Genomic DNA, 23,673 nt, shown 5'->3' on the forward strand with positions numbered 1-23,673 from the left:
AAATACAATGTCACGGACTCATATTTCACGTAAACATTATAATTGCTTCACATAAAAAACCATCAACACACTCACTCTCGCCCACACACCTATTCTTTTCAGCATAATGGAACAAAAATAAATACCACATACCTGTTAAAAAAAAATACAGAAAACACAGTGACGTCCAAACATCTGAGACCAAATTGAATATCTAGGATTTTTTTTTTCTTTTAAATAAAAAATATAACAAAATAAGAAATATGAATCAAAGTTTTGTCTTATTTCCTATGCAGGGGACAAAGTGGACATTTTTTCAGACATTTGAATAACCTCATGAATAAGTCACTTGCAATGCTCTTGAAACTCATGAAGGTTACAGTGCAGCATGTCATTTCATTTTTAGTCGTTTGGAGTGTTACTTTTAGATTTTTGTATACTTCTCTATGTGGGGTCTTCACTTTGCCTTCTGTTTATTTTGACAGTATTTTCATACCAGTGGGGTGCATGTGTATTTGTGTGCACAGAACTGTGTGTGTGCGTGCGTGCGCCCCACATGTTTGCCCACCGGGTGAATGGCTCCAACCCTGCAGAGTTTGACTGATGTTCCCTATTCTAGCATGCAAGTAGGAGGTGGGCAATCCAACACAATGCACCGTAATTTTAGACCAAACTGCCAGGGTCCTCACAATATGTTTGTTCTCTGGAAACCGGCATCCAGGGACAAGGAGAATAGAGTGGGAGCTCAATTCATTCCCCATTCCGAGACACGAGCACAATGTTTTGTGTTTCTGAAACGTTTATTGATGGAAAGTCAGCTCAGTGGAGCTTACTGTATAAATATTGTTTTGTTTTTTTCCCCCCGCAGTATGATTTGCTGTTTATAAGCCCCCAAGACAATGAAGGGATTGGGTGTCATTTTACATTTAAACATGGGTCCGAGAAATCAGATGATGAAGTTTCAATTGTTCCTTCCTCATAACTTTTTTTACACATGAAATTATTGTTTGAAGAAAGGAGGAGGGGATTAGGAAATGACACAATGCTTATTCATAATGAATGAACTCATTATGTCTCAATGTGTTCGAGCACATATTTTAACCATTAAAAGCAACTTTTGCTGTCTTATGCAAATAGAGAGTCTTAGGCATAGTTCATCCAAAGATTACAATTCTGAAATGTAATCGCCCTCATGTTGTTCCGAACTTGTATGCTAGCAACATAAGGGTTAATAAATGATGATACATGCATGGGAACTTCTGCAGCCCTGTAGAAATAAAGAGGCTATAATTTACAGAAAAATGAAACTTCTGCCATTATTTTATCACCTTCATGTTTTTCCAGACCTGTATGCTAACAGCTAATAAACGATGACAGAATTTTCATTTTTGGCTGAACCATCCCTTTAAGCAAAGATAGCGTTTTAGCTATAGTGTAGAGTAGAGAGGGATCCGTACCGAGACTCCGAGAACCTGGCAGAAGAAGAAGAAGCTGGTACGTAATTTAATTTCTCCAGCACATAAAGGAGATTACGGCTATGATTGGATTCCAGAGGGCCAGGTAATATCTATCTCATTACAACAGCTCTCCCAAGCATTCACACACTGCTCTTCTATGGGACGGCAGTCTGCCCTCTCTCCTGTGCTTGTCCCTGCTGATTGACCTTAGAAGGGCGGTGGAGTGGAAAGACCCGCACGGTTGTTAGGTAGCGAGGGTCTTCTTTAAAACCCAGACCCAGCTGCCCACCCAGCCGAGATGATGAAACATATTTAAGAGGCTAATGGTCTGGCTTGCACAAAGAGCCTGCCTCATTTAACAGCATCAGAAAATAGACTTCAGAGAAGAGGTTTAACCCCGTTAGAGGGAGGGCAGCAAGCTCCTTAACCACATCAGGGATGGGAGTGAAAAGTCAGGCTGAGGGAGATAAGAAAAGAAAGAAAGAAAGAAAGAAAGAAAAGAGGGTGTCTTGGAGAAGCGCCCAAGTAGTTGGGATGAGAGCCGACTGCACGAACACAGAATCCAGCAGAATGAGGAGAGATGACGGAAAATTATCAAGAGAAAAGGAGAGAACAGATTCAAGGCTTGACACAGGCCAGATTCAAACCCATATTTCCCTCTTGTGTGTCTTGTGCACCAAGTCTGTGAATGCAGAGAATGCAGCGGGTATTTAAACAGAATTGTTGCACAGTTCTCTGCAATACTCGTAGCATTGTGGAGTCGCTTTCTTATAATAAAGGTGAAACTTTTCAGCTCAAATCAATAAATAATCACTTTATTTACTTAGTAGCTGCATAAAAAAATAAGTCAATGTTCAGTCAGCCTAAACTGAAGTATTTGGTTTTCCTAGAGTATTTGGAGTCTATCTAGAGTTTCTTTATAAAAAGTTATTATTTACTCACTCTCATGTTGTTCCAAACAGGTAAGACTTCCTTTCCGGTGTGAAATACGAAATATATGTCAATACTTATTATACTGTAGTAATAACTGTAATTTATGCAATCATGCAACTGTAAACAATTGCCAACAAAACCACTTCTGGCCTTTAGTAAGTAAATTTTGTTAATAATAGTAATGAACATTTACTTGTATAATTCCTCTGTAACGAGGACACTCTAAATCAAGTGTAACCAAAGGAATTTTGAATCACGTCTTTATTTATCTGCACAATGAAAGTCTATGAGCTTGTTTTCGGCCCCATTGACTTCCATTATATTTACAAAATAAGGTGAAACATTCTTCAAAATATCTTTTGTGTTTCAATATTTAATGGGGAACTGTCCCGTTAAATACATTAATGAGTCGGATGTCAGCTTGTATTTTTAAAAGTTGATTGCGCTGATTTTCGGAAACTTTCAGTGCACCGTGCATACGCACATTTGTGCCTGTAAATCTCTGCACAGCTTTACGCTTCCCTTCCCGGCAAATCCATTCACTCAACCCACAGCTGCGAATTACCGCCATACTGAGCGACAGATACGAGGCAGGCAGCCGTAGCGGTTCGCACGAAACAGATTTCAACGGAGCCTAAATCTCATCTATTCGCTCTCCCTATCCGCTTCACATCTATGATGGCCTGTGCGCATATGTGTGTGTGAAGTTCAACCATCTGAGCCCCGCTAATGAGCAGAGCTCATTTCCCTGCATTTCGAACAAGCCCGTCAAGGGAGTCGTCACTAGCCGGGCGGTAGTTTGTGTGTGAATCTGTGCGCGCTTGTGAACATTTGTGTACCCGTGTCAGTGATTGTGCCTGCCCCTAGGGTGTTGTTTTTAGAGGGGGTCAGGCCGATCGCTGACGCGGTGTGAAACAGTCTCATTGAGATGCAGTCAAGGCGGCTGACGAGAGCCCACTGGTAAAAATCACGGAGAGCGGAGCTAACGAGCAAGGCTTCTGCAAATAGAGAAACGTTCCAGGAAATAACCCAGCTCTTCTGAAACCGCTCTCAGCACTTGAACTCGGGGCGTCTCGCTCTTCTGGCCTCCTCTGGGTTTTTTCCCCCGTGCTGCTTCGCCGCCCGTCTTATCTGCATCTGGAGCTCAGAAGCGCAGCAGTCACACTCCTCGGAGAGTGAGTGTTGAAGTGCGTCTCGCATCTCCCGAGGCTGTTATCTTGAGGTTGATGAGCTCTTTGCTCTGCGAACATTACCCCGACTGCACCTGCCACAGTAGAAGCGCTTTCGCCCGTTTTGCTATTGAAGTCACGGCTGATCAAAAGAGCTGGCACAGTCCGCCAGTTAATGAGATCAACTCCATTAGAACAATTTCTCTCTATCTCTCCCTGCGAAAAAAGCGACGCCGATTTATCAGAGAAACCTTCCTGCAGGCGTTGAATCACAGTGACCCCGCTCACAGTAAGCTACCTGCTTCTGACACTGTAATTAGCTCCGTCAGGCATTAGCATGCGTCTCGCTGAGCAGGAATAGCTGTCTAGTCCATGCCATGTTTGCCCACCTTCGGCAGAATAAATGCATGCAGAAGTAGGCACCGGGCTGGGGGCCGTGAGGCTAGATTGATTGTCCGGTGTGTTGGCGGGTGTAATCAGCTCAATCAGCACAGGGCTCGGATGGGGTGTTGAGTGGTTGTAGCGAGAGCGCCTCTGTTTAGCTCATGCTTCAGCAGACACAGGTGCGCCTGGTGACATCAGCGTACCGAGGGTCACCTAAGAGCTATAATTTACCCAATCAGGGACCAGCAGGGGCTGTCTGGCATTCTGATGGGTTCATCAAGATACTCCCGCGCTTTGTGTAATGGAGCAGAGCCGCGCATATGCACGCACACACATGTGAAATGGAAATAGTTTTCTCACTTATTTTGATGTTCTTGCACTTAATATTCTGCTCCTCTCTTTCTCTCATTCTGCAGCGGGAACCACATACATATTCGGACGTGATGGAGGGCTCATTGTGTACACCTGGCCGCCCAACGACAGACCGAGCACACGAGCTGACCGTCTGGCTGTCGGGTTTAGCACTCAGCAGAAGGATGCAGTCCTGGTTAGGGTGGACAGCTCTACTGGCCTGGGAGACTACCTGCAGCTTCAGATTGTGAGTCTTACACAAACAAACACTTATAGTTGGGTCACAAAGTCTGAGAACACAAGTGAAAATGCGTCTGTTTTACTAATTTAATACAGTTTTGTCATTATAAAATATATTATCAGCATGGGAATTTAAGTAAAATTTCAATCACCCTAACACAACAGTAATGAGCTGCATGAATTCCTCAAAGTTTGTGTCAAACCTGTTGATCGTGTTATCCAGCATGATTGGAGAATTATCCAGTGAGCTGAAAGAACATCTGATCGTTTGTACAAAGAGTCGCACGATCAATATCACAAATGTACCCATTTAGACCAAGAAATATTGCAGAATCTTGAGTCTGAAAAAAACTTTATTTCCAGGTGTTTAATTCTTTCCCCGCCAGCAAGTTGCCAGCCACCGCCAGTGTTTTTGGTCATTTTCACTGAAACATATCCATATTTGGTTTTATGAATATCTGTGCAAAATATCAAAAGATGGAATAGAGCCCCTGTTTTATTCTAGCTTATTTTTTTATAAACACTTAAATGTGGGTAAGTTTCATTTTAAAAAAAGCAAGAATTTTTTCTCAAAAAGCTGATAAAATCACATGTTTGTCAAAGACTATGTCTAGATCAGATAATGTACAATGAGCAAAACATAGATGGAGTAGATTGAGTCCACCAACACCCCCAAAGCTTGCACAGTCCTAACCACTTCCTGGGTCGACACTTCACGCCGCTTTTATTTTTATTTTTATCTATTATGTTTTTTATTGTTGATGATCGCATTATTTTTCATATGCATGCTTACAAATGAGATCACTCGTTTCTGCTTCTTCTTTGCCTGTGTTTTGATCTGGAGATACTGTACTCATTCAGGAGAGTTGTAACAGCGTCCCCTACCGTATAACAGTGATAAAACGGAAACCCATAAAAACTCATGATAGAGAAAATCTATCGCATCTATGTATATAGTATAGTATAGTATAAAATAGTATAGTGTAGTAGCCTGACTTCGTCATACTCATATTCAAGAGAGAATATGAGTCTGAAACTCCTCCATTGGGCTTTGATTATGAGGCGTGTCTTAACCGAACCAGGAAAAAAAAAAAAAACCTCTGCACTCAATTGGATAATTGGTCGGTAAACCTACAACCAATCAGAGCAACGCATAAGTCAACTCCTTTGCATAGCGCAGTTTTCAAATACAGAACGTAGCCTAACTTTATTTATTTTAGAAGTTAAATAACGAGTGTTGCTTGGTCCTCCATGAGTGCCACCAAAGGAGAAACCACAACGACCACAGGCTTTTCATTACGTCCCATCTTCTTAACGACCGTCAGAGCCAGCTGATAAGTTACACTTTTCCCGAATCATGTAGGAAGGAGGCCAAAAATATCTTTCCGATCGACAAATGCCTTGATTGCAGTTCTCTGTTTGTCTATTAAAATGAATGCGCTGTCGATTTATTTTACAAAAGACGCGACAGCGTCTCAATTCTCAATTCTCAAATCTCAATTCTCCCGCTGCAGTCATGTCTGACAAGATGATAACGTGATGATTACGTCCCTGCAGATCATCTGTCCATCATCGTATAAAGCCCGCCCTGGCAATTTGATTGGCCCGTTCATTTTTTGCCTGATCATAATTACTCCTCAATGGATCGAGTCCAGACCGAATTTCCCCACCAAAAAATATTGTGGGCGGAGTTCGGGCTGGCATCCAGACTAATAGTATATTATAGTATAGTATGATATTGACTCATGATCTCAGACTTTAGTCCCCACTTTTTAAACTTGCTTAAACCTACACAGACTCTCCTGAGAATGCCTGGTGTTCTTTCATTCTCACACAAACCCCAGAGTAGAAAATCTCCAAGCACCGTGCTCCCAAAGAACCCTGTGAATGATCATTAGGGTAATCATAGTGTTCTACGCCTCCTCCGACACTCAAAGTGCTGGTCTGTTTTAGAAAGTTCCAGCGCCTCAGACCGCCCTCATGAATAAAATCTGTATAATGTTCAGAATAGAAGGCTCTACCAACGCTTTCTCAAAGGATGCTATTTGATAGAACCCGCATTTCCTATGACATGCTGTGCTGGAGGAGTGGGAGGTGGAGGAGGTGGAGGCAAGGGGGACAGGAAAGTGTTTGGCACTGAGCTTCGAAGAGTTATGTATGTTTTATTTATTTATTTTTCTTTCGTTCTATTTTTTTATTTATTTTTTACACCCACTCCTGCTGTAATCACAAACTTGATTCCCAGAAGGGGTGGCATCATGGCGTGACTGTTACACGACTGCCTCAGCAAATGCGTTGCGATCGAGGTGAGGTAATGATTTCTCCAGCTGAGCCCTGGAGTTTACGATGCTGCTGTCTATATAAGACTTCAGCTACAGTGCTGCAATGCCCAGACGCTCTTCACGCTTTCCTTTAAAGGAATAGTTCGGCTGAAAATGAAAACTCTGTCGTTATTTGCTCTCCTCATGTCTTTCCAAATTGGTATGATTTAAATTATTTTCATAAAATGCAAGAGATCATTTTTTTAAGCTGGCTGATATATTCGATATAATGAATGAGAGTAAATGAATGGCTAGTGCTGACAAGCTCCAAAATAACACACAAATCAACAAAAATGTCATGTTTGTCACAAAAATAGGTTACTTTTATGATGTTTTTGTTCTACTTTTGTGTTTCGCTTAAGACAGAAAATCAGGTTTGGAAGGACATGAGGGTGAATAAATTCCTGGTACTATTAAATATTTCTTTAATAATCTGCAGTATTAACAGTACGTTTAGTTTGCATGCTTGTGCGAACCCTGTGCCCTATACGTACATAAATATCCAGCTCGGATATTTGAATTAATTTTGTGTCATAGATCAGCAGACGTCAAAGACAAGCATGATATCAGATGCCCTGTAGACTGTGGATATGATTTACCTTATCTTGTACTTGGAACATCGTGTTCCTCATATTTCAGCTCAGATATTAGCTCGGGAAGTAAAGGTGGTAGGTAGTAACGATGTCTTCGGAAAATGCGTCTTAAGATGAGCTTGCCGGAGTTGCGTAAGACCAAGATATGTAACACTTTACATAATGCCTGTAATTAAGATTATCACAGATTATATATTTTCATATATTGGCATGACAATTAATCAGGCATCCATGACTGATGTATGGCTTTTTGGCATAGGGGTGGCAGGGAATGTTTATGAGCAAATTAAAGGCCCCTTAATGTCTTGATGCGATTAGCAGTGGATATCTAGGCTAATTCTAATGTGTGACTGGTGGAGTCTCTGCAGTGCTACGTCTGCCATTTTTGATGCTTGTTGGACTGATGACTGCTAAGCCAGCATAAAAGGTATTTACCAAATGAATCAGCGTTGTGTAGGAGGGTAAATTAGCTGTACCTACATCGCAAACCATCTTTAAAGCAGTTTGAAATCATTACAGATATCCAGTATCATTTTTACCCCATAATTAACAGGGTGGGGGGAAAGATCTTCCCTTCCATTTCTGTTTAATGATATTTAAGCACCGACTAGATAAAGCATGTCAGTATTGACATTAGTGGCGAGACTGTTCGATGATGTAACGGAATGTTTTGATAAACCTGTCTGTTGACTGGGAAGGATATCATTATCCAGAGACTGCCTTTCTGAAAGTGAATTAACTTAGGATCATTGACCATGTTAACGAGCGGCCCTTGATGTCCTGATTTTTCAAACAGACAGTGGCGTACCTCCCCCCCCACACGCCCCGTTTCTGCTTATGACCCTAAACACTTGTGACAGAGTTCATTTAAATCTCATCATATCACCATCACTGGGGATTATCATTAGTCATCGTTCACCCCAAATCATTGAGCCACTTGCTCATGCAGAGAGAGAGAGAGAAATAACAAGACGGAGAGCGAGAACTGTAAGGAATGGTGAGACAGGCACTGTACAGAAAAATAAAATATTCGTATGCATTCTTTTACTCACCATAATGTTGTATTTTCATGGGTAATGGCCTATTAAATACATTTCTTCTGCTCAAGATGAGCTTGCCAGCTGCTCGAACCCATGGCCAAATGCCCTGCAGACGGCCCGGCCATTTGTGGCAGTCATGCAAGCCGCCAAGCAGGACAGGAGTGAAGGAGAAATGGATGATGACTGTAAACGAGTCAAAGCCAAGTGATTATACCCCTGGGGTTTGACCAAATCATTAGCACTTTCTGACCTTTTACACTCTCCATGCCAGAAGAGTGTGTGTGTGAGTGTGTGGGCAGTCTAATGAGCACATCAGTCCAATTGAAGAATGGTGACAATCACAGCAAACTCAGCAGTGAGAGGTACAGAGGTGTGAACGGTAGTACTGACAAGGGGATAGAGAATGTGTGTGAGGGAAGAAGAGAAAGAAGGTGAATATAAACAGCTTTCAGAGCGCACCTGTGTTGAGATGTCAGCGATAACAGGCCATGCGAAAGGGATAATTCACCCAGAATTGAATATTGTCATTTTACTCACTCTGTTTTGAGACTTTCTTGCTACCATGATGCTCAAAGTGTGTATTTTTGGCCACTTAAATAACAAGAAATCACCACAAAAGGATCATGAAAAGTGGTCCATGTGACTTGTGCACTATATTCCTAGTGTTTTGGAGCCATATAAAATCACCATCTCCGTTTTTTAGTGGCACCTTAGGCATTGCACCCATAGATGTTTGGTCATGTGATGAGAGAACTAATAATGTAATAGCATCAATGTGCCGTTTTTATAGTTTATTCGAATTGTTCGAATTACACTAACATTCAAAAGTTTGAGGTTGGTATCATTTTTTAAATGTTTTTGAAAGACATATCTTATTCTTATCAAGGCTGCGTTCATAATGATGAGTATTTTAATATATTTTAATGGGGTGATGAACTTTTGACATCTTAGAGGTCATCATATTATAAGAATACCCTGTAAGTTTCAGAACTGAAAACGTCCTTGTTTGTCCAATAAAAGCTTTTATTGACACCAGGCCCAGCAAACGATTCGTTTTTCAAAGTGGGGAACTATGACGACAAAGAGGATAAAGAAGATCAACACCTACTTCAACACGTCCGGTTTAGCCCCGCCCATCAATTCGCGCATTACACGCATAGCTTGTACACCAGTGCCTGCTTGTGGAAGAAGACAGTCGCTGCATATGCTTCTTTTGGATTCCAATAGGAATGAATGGTTAATCTGTATTTTTAATGACGTTCCAGCTGATGAGGGTAAAACATTGTCCGTTTGTTCCTTTCATTTCACTGAGGATTGTTTTGTCAACAAGACTAGATATGCAGACCGATTAAGAGTAAAGAACAGTGCTGTGCCGTCTATATTGGATCTGACAAGATCTGCAACACACGGACTCTGGGTCGAACATGTATGGGCAAATCATTCCGGTTGCCATTTTACAACATTGGACGATTTCAAAACAATTTCCCCCACGTGCACTGACCATAGACTGTAAAAAAGGCACCGACCGGCACCGACGAGTGAGTTGAAACTCATTATAATATGCAAAACTGTTATCCACTTACAGCAGTTAGCGTTTACTTCTAAGTCTTCAGTGCGAGACGCCCATAAAAACCGAGCATTTTTGAGCTAGGCTCAAAACTAGGGTACAAAATAGCCTATTACTAGTCATTTTGTTGTTTTTGAATGCAAAAACAAAAACGTCAAAAAAGAGAACGTCATAAGTTAATGACCCCTTTAAAATTAAATGTATTACTGTGATATCAAAGCGTAGGTTTCAGTCTACTCATCAAACAAATCTAAAGTTTGGCATGAGAAGACTTGGAATATAGCGGGTTCATGATACGATTATGGTGCTTTTTGTTGTTTTACTGCTTTTGCTGCTTCACAGACCTAGTTTGTGAAAAGAACAGCCAGACTATTATAAAAAAAAACAAAAAAAACTTTTGTGCTCCACTGATGGAAAAATTATTTTCAATTTCGGGTGAATTGTACCTTTAAAATTAGGCAATTGAAAAATAATATGTAATTGAATCATATATGTGTGTGTGTGTGTGTGTGTGTGTAGAGAGAGAGAGAGAGAGAGAGAGAGAGAGAGAGAGAGAGAGATGTATATATAAGATGTATAGATATGTCTCCAGTTAAAATGACTCCAGGCAGCCAAAGAGACTCATATGCTTACACACATACACGCACACACACTCGCATTTGGATGAAGGTGAAAGTGAAAGAGAGTGACAGATGCTGATTTTCTGCTTCAATTGTGTCTGAGTGGGCAAGACATACCTGGTCAGACATGAGTGACGTGTGACATGGCTCTGAGTGACAGCAAAGTGTCTGTTGACCTCATACCGTCAGTGCAGACTAAGCCTGTCTCCACCCAGCAGCTCAGATGGAAACAGCCAGTGCTGGAAAAATGGAAAATAACCATTTTGCTACTCCGTCAAAACCCAACGACACTTATTTCCTCCATCCACTTACCCATATAAATTGAGTACAAGTCATTCATGAACGTTGTCATTTTTACATACTGTCAAACTATATGCCAGGTCATTATGCAATTTAACGAGTGGCATGGAGAACAGTTTGACTGGCCACAGACGATTTAATATTTGGTCTTCGTCAGCCATTTTTTCTTGAATAAGTGCGCCATATGGCTTACTGTGACTTTGCTATCTTTAGTATCTGAAAGGATAAGCAGACAGATGGCAGCAGAAGTAAAAGTGGAATATTTAAATTTATTCATCAAAATAAAAAAGACAGGTGTTCTTTTAAATGCTCTCTTTGTGACAAACTCAACCCACTCGTTCATTTTGCATTTAAAAAAAAAATGTTACCACGCTTTTATCTTCAGATTAGAGTCAATGCATGAAAGAACGTGTTCCTATTGAAGAGCAGTGACGGGTGGATAAGAATCACTACAAAAATAGAAGCACTTCAGTACGCCTTGGATTTGTCGATTGTAATATGAAATGATATTGCATTCAGGCCGTCGTTTGTTTTTCCCCAGGAACTCGTAATTCGGCACTGCAGTAGGGAGACAATATGTGTGACTTCTTGGATGGCTTGTGTAGACACCGCCCATAGAGTGCATGTGGTTTTCAGGTTCGAGAGGAACTAGGACAGAGTGCTATTTTCAGTTTTAACTTGGAAAAGAATTCTCTGCTGCCAAAAAGATTCATGATCTCACCAGATCCAGCCCTTACCAGAAGATAAAGAGAGATTGTGAGAGCGAGCGAGCGAACTAATGCTACAGCGAGAGAGAGAGAGAGAGAGAGAGAGAGAGAGAGAGAGAGAGAGAGAGAGAGACACAAAGAAAAAGAGGAGGAGGAGGGGGTGAAACAACAAGAACTGCTTGCCAAAGTGGAATTATTCTGCGGACACAACAAATTTATCTGTTTCACCAAACCTGCAGTACTCAAACAGAAGGGCACATGCACTCTGAAGCGTGTCACACACGGTGTGATATTTTGATCTAATATCAAACACAAGTTATTTATGAGAGCGTATATTGCATGTCTGGGTGTTCTATCCAATTAAGCGCATTCCCTTGGTATTAGCTTGAGCATTACTGAGAGGCTCTTTATGTAAAGTGGCTGAGGTTTCCTGGATGCACCAGCTCATTTAAGCTGAATGCCATGGCAGATCAGCATCCCCGCTGTGGCACACACACTCCGTCATACTCCATAAGCTTCTGCCTGCACCTTTTTCCTAAATAAGACACATCATTAGTGGCTCTTCTGTCCTCCAGGTTTCCGGGGCAACCGCCTCGACCCTTTGTGTGTGTATTTGGCGCCTCTTGATGGAACATTTTGCTTTTATTACAATTATTTCATTGATTTATTTAGAGCTTAAATAGATAGTTCACCCAAAAGATGAAATTTCTGTAATTATTAACTCACCCTGCTAATGTTCCAAACCTGTACCAGCACCTGCACTTTCTTTGTGGGACACAAAAGAAGGTATTTTGAAGTCAATGGGGTCGATTTGGAAGGTTGATTTTCTTCAAGTAGCTTTAGAATGGCATGAGGGTGAGTAAATGATGAATGAAATGATGATGAATTTTCATTTTGGGGTAAACCGTTGCTTTTAGGCGAGACACTACAGTCTAAATTATTGTTTTTTGAGATTTTCGGCTATTTCACTTCTATAACTTGTCTTCTTTCAGACTTGTAGAAAGAAAACATACAAAATACCATACACATTAAGTGTTTATTATTTTATTACACTTTATATTTGCATCTCTAGATTTCAACTGCTATACATATCATATAAATTGTTTTCTTAAAATATTTTTTTTCTTGTGCACTGAGCTAGAAATCTCCACTTCAGTAGCACTTACACCAAATTTTCCAGTTTTAGTCCTATCTCCGAATGTTTTGTTCAAATATCCTTTGCCTGATTTATATAACATTTTATTACTAAAAACATGGTGAAAACATTTTTTCCCCTGGCTTTAAACAGTGTTTTCTGATTTATGAAAATAGATATCCTAATCCCCTTTGTAAAAAAAAAAAAAAAGAAAAAAAAAAGTTAATATGTCAACAAAATAAAGCAATAATTTTGATAATACATCCTTTGCATATTTAAACAAAATATTTCAGAAAAACGTTAATACAAATTCACTGTGAGTAATGAAACAATGTAATGTAAGTAATGTCTGGCCTTAAGTAATGAAACAAATATTTGGGAAGTATAAATATTTAAAGTATATTTACAAGAACAAGAAACCTACTCCTATAAACTATTTCTAATTCATTTTTTTTTTACATCCATATTGTAAAAATAGTTCAGAACAAGTTCAGAACAATTATTATTTTGTATCTGGTGAGGGGAGATCGTCACAGTTCCAGTGTAGATGAAATGCTCTGTCAATCAGGATGGCTCCGTGGTTGTCACCTAATTGCCTACAAGAAATGAGAGAACTCTAGAGAACTGTGTTGCTATAACAACCCCCATTGAGTCTAATGAGAATCCAGTTGTATTAGTTCTTTATATTTAGAGCAGCACTGCAGGCGTGACACAAAGCTGGAGACGGACAGGGACAGCTGAGATGCAGTGGTGTGGAACTGGGCCCTTCTTTTAAATGACACCCCATCCTTTGCTCACTTTAGGGTTCATTTAGTGAACACCGAATCCTGAGCACATCACCCAAAACATTTGTTATTCTTTGGTAATCTGGGATTTGGTGTCACGGCTCAATTTTGCTTTCCCCTCCCGTATGTTAAGCCCCTGAGGCATTCATAATAGAGCCGCCTTTTTTTTTTTTTTTACAGAAAATTCTGCGAAACTGGGACATTACTACACCCGAGACTGAATGTAGGACGTAGGGTGTCTCTTTTAAACCATGCCCACTTTAAGATTGCAGGAAGAAGTCATCTGCTATGGTCTGAGCCCCTTTGTCCAAGTCAGAGCAAACTTAAAGAATGCTTACGGAGAGGGCCTAACTTTTTGCCATTACTGCTAATTGCCGGTGGCTTCAGAAAATTTACCAACCATAAATATATTTTACTGGCCAAAATCTTTGATACCAGTAAAAATTCACAATTCTCTATTCCAATTTCAGTACCACAGCTAGAACTACTAGCCTAACTAATTAAAATTGAAAACATTATTAAATTAAAACAGTCAGTAAAAGAAAAAATAGGCAAATTACAAGCAATAGCACAAATAAATACAGTAGAACAGAGATATGATTAAAACAAACAGGTACAGTAGGGCCAAAAAGTATTTAGTCAGCCACTGATTGTGCAAGTTCTCCTATTTAGAATGATGAGAGAGGTCTGTAATTTTCATCATACGTACACTTTAACTATGAGAGACAAAATGAGGAAAAAAAAAATCCAGGAAATCACAATGTAGGATTTTATTTGTAAATTACTGTATGGTGGAAAATAAGTATTTGGTCAATAACAAAAGTTAAACTCAATACTTTGTAACATAACCTTTGTTGGCAATGACAGAGGTCAAATGTTTCCTGTAAGTCTTCACCAGGTTTGCACACACTGTAGCTGGTATTTTGGCCAATTCCTCCATGCAGATCTCCTCTAGAGCAGTGATGTTTCGGGGCTGTCGCTGGGCAACACAGACTTTCAACTTTCAACGAAATTTTCTATGGGATTGAGATCTGGAGACTGGCTAGGCCACTCCAGGATCTTGAAATGCTTTTTACGGAGCCACTCCTTCATTGCCCTGGCAGTGTGTTTGGAATCATTGTCATGCTGGAAGATCCAGCCAGGTTTCATCTTCAAGGATCTCACTGATGGAAGGAGGTTTTCGCTTAAAATCTCACGATACATTGCCCTGTTCATTCTTCCTTCGACACGGATCAGTTTTCCTGTCCCCTTTGCAGAAAAAACAGCCCCAAAGCATGATGTTCCCTCCCCCATGCTTCACAGTAGGTATGGTGTTCTTGGGATGCAACTCTGCATTCTTCTTCCTCCAAACACGACGAGTTGAGTTTTTACCAAAAAGTTCTATTTTGGTTTCATCTGACCACATGATATTCTCCCAATCCTCTTCTGGATCATCCATATGCTCTCTGGCAAACTTCAGAAGGGCCTGGACATGTACTGACTTAAGCAGGGGAACACGCCTGGAACTGCAGGATTTGAGTCCCTCTCGGTGTAGTGTGTTACTTATGGTAGTCTTTGTTACTTTGGTCCGAGCTCTCTGCAGGTTATTCATCAGGTCCCTCCGTGTAGTTCTGGGATTTTTGCTCACTGTTCTCATGATCATTTTGACCCCACGGAATGAGATCTTGCGTGGAGCCCCAGATCGAGGGAGATTATCAGTGGTCTTGTATGTCTTCCATTTTCTTACAGTTGCTCCCACAGTTGATTTTTTTCACACAGCCTAGTGTAGGTCTACAATTTACTTCCTGGTGTCCTTCGACAGCTCTTTGGTCTTGGCCATGGTTGAGTTTGGAGAGTGAAGAACTTTAGTAGGAGAACTTGCACAATCAGTGGCTGACTAAATACTTTTTGGCCCCACTTCTATGCCTTACAGTAGTTTTCAGGTATAGAAATTTAATAAAGTAATCAAATGTACAATAACACTGCATAGTCTTCACTGTATAAATTATATATAGAGTAATTCTTAATAAAATTACAAAATTTATTCAGTCAACAGTAGTGAGAGATTTTTACTGTGTCTTTTGTTGTTTGATTAACATTAAAAACTCAGACACCATCAGGAATATTAGGCTGCTGTCACTTTAAGACATCATCATTAGATCCAATATACTGATAATGTACACATGTTGTCTTTATGGCTGTATAATGTCATTAATGACTCACCCTTGTGTCGTTCCAAGCCTGTAAGACCTCCGCTCATCTTCGGAACACAGTTTAAGATATTTTAGATTTAGTCCGAGCGTTTTCTGTCCCTCGATTAAAAATGTGTACGGTATAGTGTCCTTGTCCAGAAAGGAAATAAAGACATCATCAAAGTAGTCCATGTGACATCAGTGGGTTAGTTAGAATGTTTTGAAGCATTGAAAATACAGTTTGGTCTTTATTAAACATTTTATTCTCTTCTGGTTCTGCATTCACTAGTCCGCAGTGATTCTGGTGACGTAAGACACTACTGACGTGTTCTCTGGTTACTGGTTACTGATTACCAGAGAACACGTTGGCAGCGTCTTATATCAGCAGCGTTACTGCGGACAGAACCGGAAGACAGTAGATGTAAAATAAATAAAAAATATCTTAAACTGTGTTCCGAAGATGAACGGAGGTCTTACGGGATTGGAACGACATGAGAATAACTCATTAATGACATAATTTTCATTTTTAGGTGAACTAACCCTTTAAGACATAACTGACAATGTTTTCTAGGATACACTGCGAGACTTTTTTTTTTTTTTTTTACATAATTTTGTGCAAGTGCAAGAAGACGTGAAAGATGGATCAATCCTCAAAAATTGGCAAGGCTCAAACATTGGTGACAGGGCAGCATCATTGTTGGGATTAAAGCCACAATATGTATTTTTTCTGCTTTAAAAATAGCAAAAATAACTGTATCTATGTTATATATTTCTATTAGATGTGTACTTACATTATCCCGACAGTTTCCACCAACTTTCAAATACGGAGAAATTTATACTTTAATTCGAAGACACGGGACGTTTCCTTATTTCCGTTTCGTCGCCCGTCTATGGCGTCATATAACCTTTGACTCCTCTATTTTCTCTAACTTCCTTGCGGAACCCGGCGAAACCGCCAAACACAAAGGGGAACACTGGACTACCGCCAATAAAGCAAAGAAAATGACGAAGAAAAAAAAGTAGTACGTATTTTTATGTGTGTAAATCACGTGCCCGCTCACGAGCGCTCACTCTTAACAGACACTGTCCCCGGTGCTGCTCGCGCATAAATCGCTCCCCGTTCACAGTAACCGGGTCGTCTCATTCAAAACAGCCAACTGTTGCTGTTAGCGAGCCACGCACATTGAATACTCATATGAGTCAGGCTGTGAATGTACGTGCCCGCTTCAGCGTGTTCATGCTTACTAAATAAACGCCTCACCTCCGGCGCCGCGCACTCACTACATTCCCTTTAGCCTTTGGCACATAGTGGATGCATAACGCAAACCCAGTCAAACGATTGACTGCAGTATCTTATGTGCTTTATAATCCGGTGCGCCCTATATATGAAAAATGTTCTAAAATAGGTCATTCATTGAAGGAGCGTAATATAAATATTTATATTCGTCTGTATTATAGTTATGGACCACGATTACGCTTTGCCTGCACGTTCTGCTGTTACAGCCAGCTCAGTAAAGCTCAAACGTACGGGTGAAAAATATGACCCGAGAAGGGTTTGGGACAGGAGAAAAAGCATGACACAGGTAAACATTGGGGTTGCATTTAAAGCTTCTTGACAAGCTAAATCTACAGAGATGCCGTATATCCGTATATTTTGTGAAACGATGATGTCATGCCAGGAGCTGAGCTGGTTGTCATTGACAGCGACAACAACTCCCGTGAGCCCACGCTCTTTCCCGACGTCATCAAAGTACGTCTTTTGTTATTATTTTAAATAAGTGACCCCTGGTGGTGGCCAAAAATGGCATACTGTACGTTTAATACAAATGTTACTGGCCAACTGGCGATTGACAGTTTAACTCACCAATTTTTACCCGCATTTGGGGCTTGGTGAGTGTTCATTATAAGGCCCTGCTTACGGACTTTATTAGCATGTATATTTCCCCCGATGTTTCAACTCTGTCATTTACAGTACAAGTTTGCAAAAGGCCTGCGACGCTTGGTGTTGGCCAGCCACCAAACCCTGAGTGAAGGACGAGGTCAGCTACCTGAAGGGTGAAAGAGAGGTCATTCTTCAATTAGAATGGGGCGTGGAGTGTCACAGCCCGTTGGAGTGCAGGCCAAGCTCTCGCATCACTTCTCTGACCACAAAGCTGAAAAAATGGGCAGGGAGGGAGAGATTGGCCCTGGAGAAACACTGTTAGAGAGCACAGAGGAGGGTGAAGGAGACGCTGCCCCATTGTTCCCGGTGATGGGAAGAGGATAGGGCTAACGGGCAGAGTCTGTCTTCATTATGGGGTGTGAGAGGCGGAAGAAACATCCAGCTTCAGCCCAGCTGGAGATGATAACGTGGTGTGTGTGTGTGTGTGTGTGAGTATCCAGACAGACAAAAACACACATCTCCTGGGAGGGTATAATGAAGTCTGGTGTTGTGGTTTGTCCTCTGCTCGCTCTCTTTCTGCAGATAGGTGTGAATTAGGGGAATTCACAGAGGGATCTTCTCACACACACCTCATTTCATTATTTTCAAATGCCACATGTAGCTTTTGCAATCTACAACCAATCAATTGGAAGGACCACACGTTCCCACAGCAGAGTATTTCAGTGTTTTTAAGCTAATGGCCTCCATCTGTTGTAAATTTGTCAAACAACCATTTTCACAATTGTCTGCGCTCATGTCAAGGCTTGTAACAGCTTTCATAACAAGTTTGTAACAAGTTTGTTGTTAACTAAGTAGTGCATGTAGGCACGTAGGTCATCAAGGAGAGCACAGAGTGGGCATAGACGAGCACCGTGGATCGAGTTGTTATTATTATAAGCAAGTGCTTTCATGAGAAGAGATTGTTTGCACATGAATACTTTTTACTGTAATTAGCAAAAGTGAATCCCACCCACTGAGCTGCATCAAATAGGAAACCATTAAGGATTGAGGCCATCTAGTGGTGTGGATGTGAAGCGCACAGAGTGATTTCACTCTCACTGCTCGCATTAATAAGAAAGCAACATGCATTGATGAGAATTTACACAGAAAATGACACGCGCTGCATCAGAATACAGATTAGATTCCGTTTCACTGAGACTGTCACATTATTCTGTATGACCAGCATATTGCCTTGAGGCACTGATTTCAAGAGGGGGGGGGGGGGGGGGGGAATCTTATAAGGTTATTTTTTTCCCTGTGATTTCCTATGATTCGATTATGTTATCTGCCTGCAGGCTTGTTGCGAACTTTTGAACATGAACAGGAATGAAAAAGTAGTATTATTTAGTTTACAAGGCTTAATGTGTGACACAGTAAATTTTATTTTGACATCTGCAGCAGTCTTGCCACCCCCTTGAAATAACAGATTGCTGCTGGTAATATTCTTTTCCCCTAAATGTAGCATATGAGTCTTTCCATGTGCAATGTTTTATATATATACAATGTATATATATATATATATATATATATATATATATATATTAGAAATCAGAACCACACAGAACGCTGAGGAGTTTTGTGTCCCACTGAAGGACTGATTCAAAAGAGATTGAGTTAAAATTATTTTACGATGTGAAAAGAAATAGGACACGGGTGTTACGAGAGACATGAAACTTGCATAGCTTTGCAGGATATCAAGTGCCTTCGGTAACAGGCAGTTATACAGTTTAGCGGTTATTTATTAAACATTTTTTACCTCAATATTCTACAACAACAACAAAAGAAATCTGTATAATCAGTTGATTGTACCGGACATCAGCTACAGTCTGTCTCTCATATCAATCAGTGTTTCCTTTCTTCTCATTTGATTAAATAATTTCAGCTAAAATCAATATTTGATGTCCATTTATTTCTTAAATTGGTAAGTAATCATGTAATGAGCAGGATAGTGTACAGTCAGCCAGTCGTTAATATGAAATAAACTACTTCGGGATGAAACAATACCCTCCCTCTGTGCAATCAAACTGTCAGGATTTATTTTGTCATAATGCGTCGCTGACTGTACATTTTCACTTGCATATCACATAGCTGATGCAATAAAACATACTAAATTGGATTTAATTATAATTATTCACCAAATATATGAACCAAAACCGTAGCACTCTCTTAATGTACTGTACACAGACATAACAAATATATCCTCACTAATTATTATCAGTTTCTTTTTATCATTTTCTTCATGTAATAACCTCAATAAAACATAAATAATTTATATTTTTGTTACGAATACCGCCTTTTGCTGGCGAATTAAAGTGGTGGTAAATCATTCTGATGCATTGTGCTGTCAGGAGAAATTGTGCGCAGTCTGATAAACTATCACCTTGTTTGGTCCTCAATAAATTTGTGACATCTGTTATTCTGCCAGTTTAGATAGAGTATCGCTGCCTCTTTATATGAGGGCCTTTATCAATAATCAAAAAATTGTTTTCTGAAAGGTTGCAAACACAGAATGACACAGTTCATCAAACCCCTAACCCCCTGGCCAGAGCCTGACTCCACCCACTGGCAATATTTGAAAAATGCTGAAAAAGTGGGCAGACCTCAGCGGAGATAGAAAGGATAAAATAGATGTTTAAAACACTCTATCCTGATCGTTTTCAATACTCGCAATTCCAACTCCTGACTGGTTTTGACGAAGCAAGCTGCTTTTTATACTGCCAAGGGCGTAGCTCGTACCAAGAGTGTGGTGAGCTGAAACCTGCGCACATCACGAAGTGCGGAACATCCAATTGGAAAATTCAACTGCAGTAGCCACCGTTCAACCTGAAGAGGGCAGCACTAAGACGTTTTTACACCATATATTGTAGAAATAAAACACTTCATACACAAATGTCAAAAAAGTTACTCGAACCAATGACTGTTAATAATAAAGATCCATTCTTACAGATCATTAACTAAAAAAAGTTGGTTTAGGGTTTAGTTACTCTTTAAGTGTGATCTTTATGGGCTAAAATAAGGCAGAGAATACGCTTTATTTTGGCGTAGCGAATCAGAACAGAATGATTGTGATAGAATCTTAAATTCCTCTTTTTTATCTCCCTCTTTCTGTCTGTTTTCCTTTCTCTCTCTATCTGTACAGGAAAAAGGCAATATCAGAGTGGTGTTCAATGTGGGCACCGATGACATAAACATTGAAGAAACCTCAAAGTTTGTAAATGATGGAAAGTACCACATAGTTCGCTTTACGAGAAGTGGTGGTAACGCCACATTGCAGGTGGATGATCTGCCAGTCATTGAGCGCTACCCAACAGGTAAGAGCTCTAAGCCTTTATATGCTTGTTCTCACAAAGACACACACATTCACACACAATCTAAGCCATGCAGCTATAAACAATGGGAACAATAAAAGGCTGGCGGGGCTCAGGTAAAAGAGTCTGAATCACAGGGTTAAGGACAAAATTCCTTTGTCTGTGATTGTGGTTTCTCACAGTTAAAAAAGGTAACCCTGGTATCCTTTCCAAATGTCAGCAGAGATGATTGCTCTTGGGGCTTTAGAAGGCTGAAAATGTCAGATCCAGGGTTATCAAATTCACCAGCCTCTCAGTCGCCTGAAAAGCCCTGACAAAAGCTTGACGAGATCAGAGATGAGAAATAATCCCATTGCTCTCGTTTGTCAATCATGATGAAAAGGAGGCGGCTGTATTAGTCTTTTAATTTGTATTTTACTTCAAGCTCTTCATAAACCATCTCTTCCATCACAGAGATTATTTGCTCTCGCAAACTTCTTTTCTTCTTGAGAGCAGACGTGAGAGATGATGGTTGATGGTAAATGTTGAGTGTTCGACGACTGAAGTGGTAATGAAGCTTGGAAAAGCTTGTGCTTCCCATAAGTGCTACGTTGTCGTCCGTTGCTCATCATTGCGTTCAATACGGCTCGTCATTAAATTCTAAATGTGCAGGGAAAATGCAAATGCATACTCGTGAGACACACTAGGTTCAGCTGTAGACACATGGGTCACATTGAATTGCATTTTGCATTATTTAACTTGGAGAACAATACAAAATCTTAACAGGATTATCCAAATCCAAGAGTTGACATTTTGTATTTACAACAGCTTAGGCAATCTAAGACATACGATGAAACAAAATGTAGTAGAAAAAATAAACGTAGTTCTTGGAAACACGACTATAAAGGATGCAGACGTATAGAAATAGAAACCGAGACAAAGAGAGGAACTATTTTACCTTAGTCGAGACCCTCTCATTGTTTTAGTGTAAACAAACAACCAAAATACCAGCAGTGTATTTCATTTAGAGTGGAAGACAATTGCTTGTTAAAATGGAGCCATTGTAATGTGCCATTTTCTCTCTGCTTTTTGTTTCCATTGTGTCGGTGGATTTAGTGAGAAGTGCGCATGTGATTGCCTGAATACTAATGCATCTTATGTCCCTGGAAGAAACTTTTCCACTGAAATATTTAAAAAAAGAAAATTAGTCAAGACCGCTTCATTTTAATCAGCGCTTGATTGACTCAGCTCCACATTAGATGAGATAATAAATGCATAGAATTTAAATTGACAACCAGTTCAAGGGAGAACAAAAAGAGCAGCTTGTTTATCTTGAACAATTAGTTCTGTAACTAGCATAGCTGTAGCGTACAAAGAAACTTGTAATCTTCATTTTTATTTATAATATATGTACAGTGCTGGTCAAAATGATTTGCCCCCTTGGGAAATATGATCAAAGATGGCTGTAAAAAGTCAATCTGCATTGTTAATCCTTTTTGATATTTTATTTTTTTGTAAAAAACAAAACAAAAATCTAACCTTTCATTGAAGTAAAAGAATGTGGAGTGGGGTGTGGGTGCATATTACAGCCATATTTACCAAGGGGGCAAAAAATTCTGACCTACATTGTTTGTATACATATAAATGATTGTATTATATGCCGTAATTATGTATAGTAGCTTAATGAGGTTAGTATTAAACTAAGAGATTTGGTTTTCAAAATGAAATGCATATATTCCCCGAGGTCTTGTCTGATTTACTTTTTTTTTTTTAAATTAAATGAACTCAATTAAAATTGAAATAAAATAAAAAATCATCTAAATGTAATGTGTAGAATGGGGAGGTCTGACTAGCAGGAATGATAATGCTTAAAGCAATAGTTCACCAAAAAATTTAAATTATACAGTCGAGTTTTTCTTTTGCAGAACGCAAAATATCTTTCGAATTATTTGACCGTTTTTGAAGTCAGTGGAGTCTAAAACAACACCCACTGAATTCCATTGTTTAGACAAATAACAAATAAGAAGGAGAGTCATACATGTTTGGGGCAACATGAGGGTGAATATATGATGGCAACTGAACTATAAACTACGATAGCTTTACTAGAGTCACTGTTTTAAGCAAAAGGTATGACACTTTTTAAAGTTGTAATGTGTCATGTGGGTGCAAATCACCGTTTTCAAATGGACGCAAAGAAAATAAAATAAAGGGGATCTTTTCCATATTTAGTAAAAAATAAAAAGTGGCGTGTTCCTGACAAAATTATTGCCATACAGCTACTGCTGAGCACAAAATGGCCACAGCATGAGTTTTAGACTGACAGGGCAGATAAATTGTGTTTAAGCTGTCTTAAATCACTGTGTGTTTCCTAACATTACAAATGGATGTAGAACATATATAAGCACAGAAAAATTATTTTACTGCCTTTGCTGAAGCAGGAAAGTGTCTTCGCATTATAAAGGCAGAGTTTTCAGACTGTTAGCATGCTAAGCTAACTAGGCCTTCATTTTCACTTTACAGAGAGTCCCTCAGGCAACTGCCCCCTTATTTAAACAGAACATGACCACTGTGTGTGTATGTGTATGTGTGGGTGGGCGTGTGCATGCGTGTTTATGTGCATTCAAGCAATCATGCACATAATTTGCCCTTAGTCATCCAGTCCATCTCGCTTCAACAACTCCTATTGTTTTTTTAGGCTTTTTTTTACCCTTTT

The 23,673-nt window shown here is 39.9% G+C and overlaps 1 protein-coding gene across 27 annotated transcripts in view; it reads left to right on the forward strand.

Annotated features, from left to right (window-relative positions):
• The window catches only part of nrxn1a (neurexin 1a), a 245,765-nt gene that overhangs the window by 195,383 nt on the left and 26,709 nt on the right, over nucleotides 1–23,673 (forward strand). For all 27 annotated transcript variants that reach the window (XM_089122111.1, XM_089122110.1, XM_089122113.1 and 24 more), the window contains 2 exons: nucleotides 4,339–4,520; nucleotides 20,813–20,984. In XM_089122111.1, the coding sequence (XP_088978237.1) occupies nucleotides 4,339–4,520; nucleotides 20,813–20,984 (354 nt within the window). The remainder of the gene's footprint in view (nucleotides 1–4,338; nucleotides 4,521–20,812; nucleotides 20,985–23,673) is intronic.

This window comes from Pimephales promelas, chromosome 17, assembly GCF_988280905.1.
Source record: "Pimephales promelas chromosome 17, fPimPro1.hap1.1, whole genome shotgun sequence".
NCBI classification, from domain to species: domain Eukaryota; kingdom Metazoa; phylum Chordata; class Actinopteri; order Cypriniformes; family Leuciscidae; genus Pimephales; species Pimephales promelas.